We start from the raw sequence: 2,561 nt of genomic DNA, 5'->3' as shown, positions 1-2,561 counted from the left end.
GGTCACTAAAGTAAGGGGAGTGGCAATTCGCACCTCCTTGTAAATAAAATGGGATAAGAATTGATAAAATATTTCCCAGCACCATTGAACTTAATTTAGAAATAATGTAAAAGTTTCACATATAATTTATATTCCCTTTGGGAGTTTGCTCAGAGGGAATACCTCTCAGAAGATGGCTAGGGAGTTGACATGTACATGTATGTAGCTTGTTTTGATTAAAATCTTCCAATAAAGACCTTTAATTTTCACAGAAATGATAAACATGTGTACAGCCTGTATTGTTAGCTTGCCTGCTCTCATGTTTGTTTAAATATTTGGCCGTGAGCTATTTTGATGGTCAAGATATGGGAGATGTCATGTGTTTGCCAACAGCATTGAATAAGAATGAGCACTCTAATCTAGATAGCGCTCTAATCTAATACTGTGGAATGAGCAATGCAGGCCATTTGGCCTTTTATTGCATTATCTGAATAAACTGTTTATATTTTTTTTTGTACTTAACATTCTTTACTGCAGAAGGATGTGTGTGAACTACTGATGCACGACAGTGAGACCTTGGTATATGCAGACCAGACAGAGTCAACGGCTGTGGAGTGGTTCAAGTCCTTGGCCCTCAACATCCAGAATCAGAATGACGAGAGTAAGGCCCTGTGTGGTAGCATGTAGTCACGATACAGACCTCCTCAGACAAAGATATCTGTTTATGTTAATTAAGAAAGATCATGAAAATAAATATTTCACAAAAATATGTGCAGGTGACACAATTATTACAGCTGTTAATGTTCCTTTTGCTAATAAATCAAATGACAATGGAAGAACAATTCAAAAAAAATAATATGAAAATCTAATGATTGAATATATTTAGCTGGTGTTTGGAACAGATACCACAATTTCTCTTTTTATATTCTTATATAAAGTGGTCCAGTATCCCAGCCATGTATCAATCCTACCACTTTGTGAGGAATGAATGTGGTTTGACTTATGAGTGTACAAATAAATAATTTAAAATTGTAGTTTAAACTTTTTGATTTTGTCATTTGTAAATTTAAAGGTAATAACGTACTAGTAGTAACATCTTTGCAATCTACAGGCAGTCTGCTACAGCCTTACCTGGTGACCGTTCTCAGGGACTACCTCCTGGCACACGCTTGGACAAACAGTCTTACTGTGCTCCGTCTCCTTGGCGATGACCCAACTCACTCTGCTATATCTCTGTGGAAGGTCAGTCTCTAAACTGTGGAACAATTACCACAAATTCTATCCTCATGTCTTTTGGTTATCATCTCTTACATCAACTCTTTGCACATACCATGTTTAGAGAAAGTTGTATAAACACATAATCCAATCTTGACATGCACATTGTACATAAAAATGTATCCCATCTTGTTTAAGTGTGATTTAGTTTGACATTTGCAAAATTACATTGCAAGTCATCTAATATTTTATAAAATATTCAGGAAAATAAAGCATCATAATAGTATGGCCTACTTCAAATAAGGCAATAAATATATCTAAAGTAAGAACACCTGTCTTATTTCTTCCAAAAAAAGTTCCATTTAAAACCAGGACCTTCATACTAACCTTTTGAAAATGTTCACCACATGGCATATTGATCAAATGTATCGTTCCAGTATACAGTACAACCTTCATTGTTTTAAACAACATGAAAAAGGGCAGTGTGTAATACAGGGCCTTTATTGTTTGTTTGTTTAGGTAGGAATGGAGATCATGTATTCCAACCCAGACAAGAACAATGGCCTCATTGAGCATTATGTGAGGTAAGGTTGTCTGGTGTCAGGAAAACCAAAATAAGAATAAAATATATATATCGAACTACAGATTTTATGATTTATTGAAAATCCATTGTATAAGGGATGTGATATATTCCATTAGGTAATAATAATAATAATAAAAAAAAATGAAAGATTATTGTGTCAAGTCTTGCACCTAATTAGTGTTATCCTCATTGATCCCAACCACAGGGTCATTGTGAGCCCTTATTATTGAAAATTTTACAAACAATTTTCTTGCAAGGATTTTACACTCCTGTCACAAAATCCTAATTTTTGACTTGGTATCGTTTTTTAGACTAAAACCTTTGGTTGGTTAACTATCGGCATTGTCAGACTTTTACCCCTTCCACCTCCCGCTTCCCCCTGAATAATTAAATATTAACCAAACATGACTATAAATAGCACATTGCTGTTTACATACAAGTACAGCAAAGGAAAAATGGTACACTAATGTTTCATAGCAGGTTTTGTTTACTTCCAATGTTTATATAGAGTTATCATCAAGATATCAAACACAGTGATCTCCTGTTAATCTGGTTTGTGAGTTTTGATTCATTCCAGATCAATATTTTTCTGATGAAATGGTCAGCAGACAAAATCATTTCAGTAACAAAAATGAGAAACTTCCGATTAGCATGTATCACAACCAAATTTACAATGCTATGATGTTTTAATATGGGATTTTGAACATTTTCCTTTTGTTTCTAGCATGTGTAAGAAAACACCTGAAATACACCTATATTTTATTTTTGGTCTCAGTATTGGTAC

At 34.1% G+C, this 2,561-nt stretch overlaps 1 protein-coding gene across 1 annotated transcript; it reads left to right on the top strand.

Annotated features, from left to right (window-relative positions):
- Positions 1 to 264: 264 nt before the first annotated feature.
- LOC110444317 lies at positions 265 to 1,797 on the top strand. Its single transcript, XM_021488706.1, has 3 exons — positions 265 to 640; positions 1,091 to 1,221; positions 1,714 to 1,797. The coding sequence occupies exons 1-3, from the start codon at positions 538 to 540 to the stop codon at positions 1,780 to 1,782; spliced, it is 303 nt and encodes a 100-aa protein (XP_021344381.1). The 5' UTR covers positions 265 to 537; the 3' UTR covers positions 1,783 to 1,797.
- The last annotated feature ends 764 nt before the right edge of the window (positions 1,798 to 2,561 follow it).

The sequence above is a fragment of the Mizuhopecten yessoensis genome, unplaced genomic scaffold (assembly GCF_002113885.1).
Source record: "Mizuhopecten yessoensis strain PY_sf001 unplaced genomic scaffold, ASM211388v2 hete_36092860, whole genome shotgun sequence".
Taxonomy (NCBI): domain Eukaryota; kingdom Metazoa; phylum Mollusca; class Bivalvia; order Pectinida; family Pectinidae; genus Mizuhopecten; species Mizuhopecten yessoensis.
Note: the sequence above shows the minus strand (reverse complement) of the source record. Positions and strands in the feature narration are given on the sequence as shown.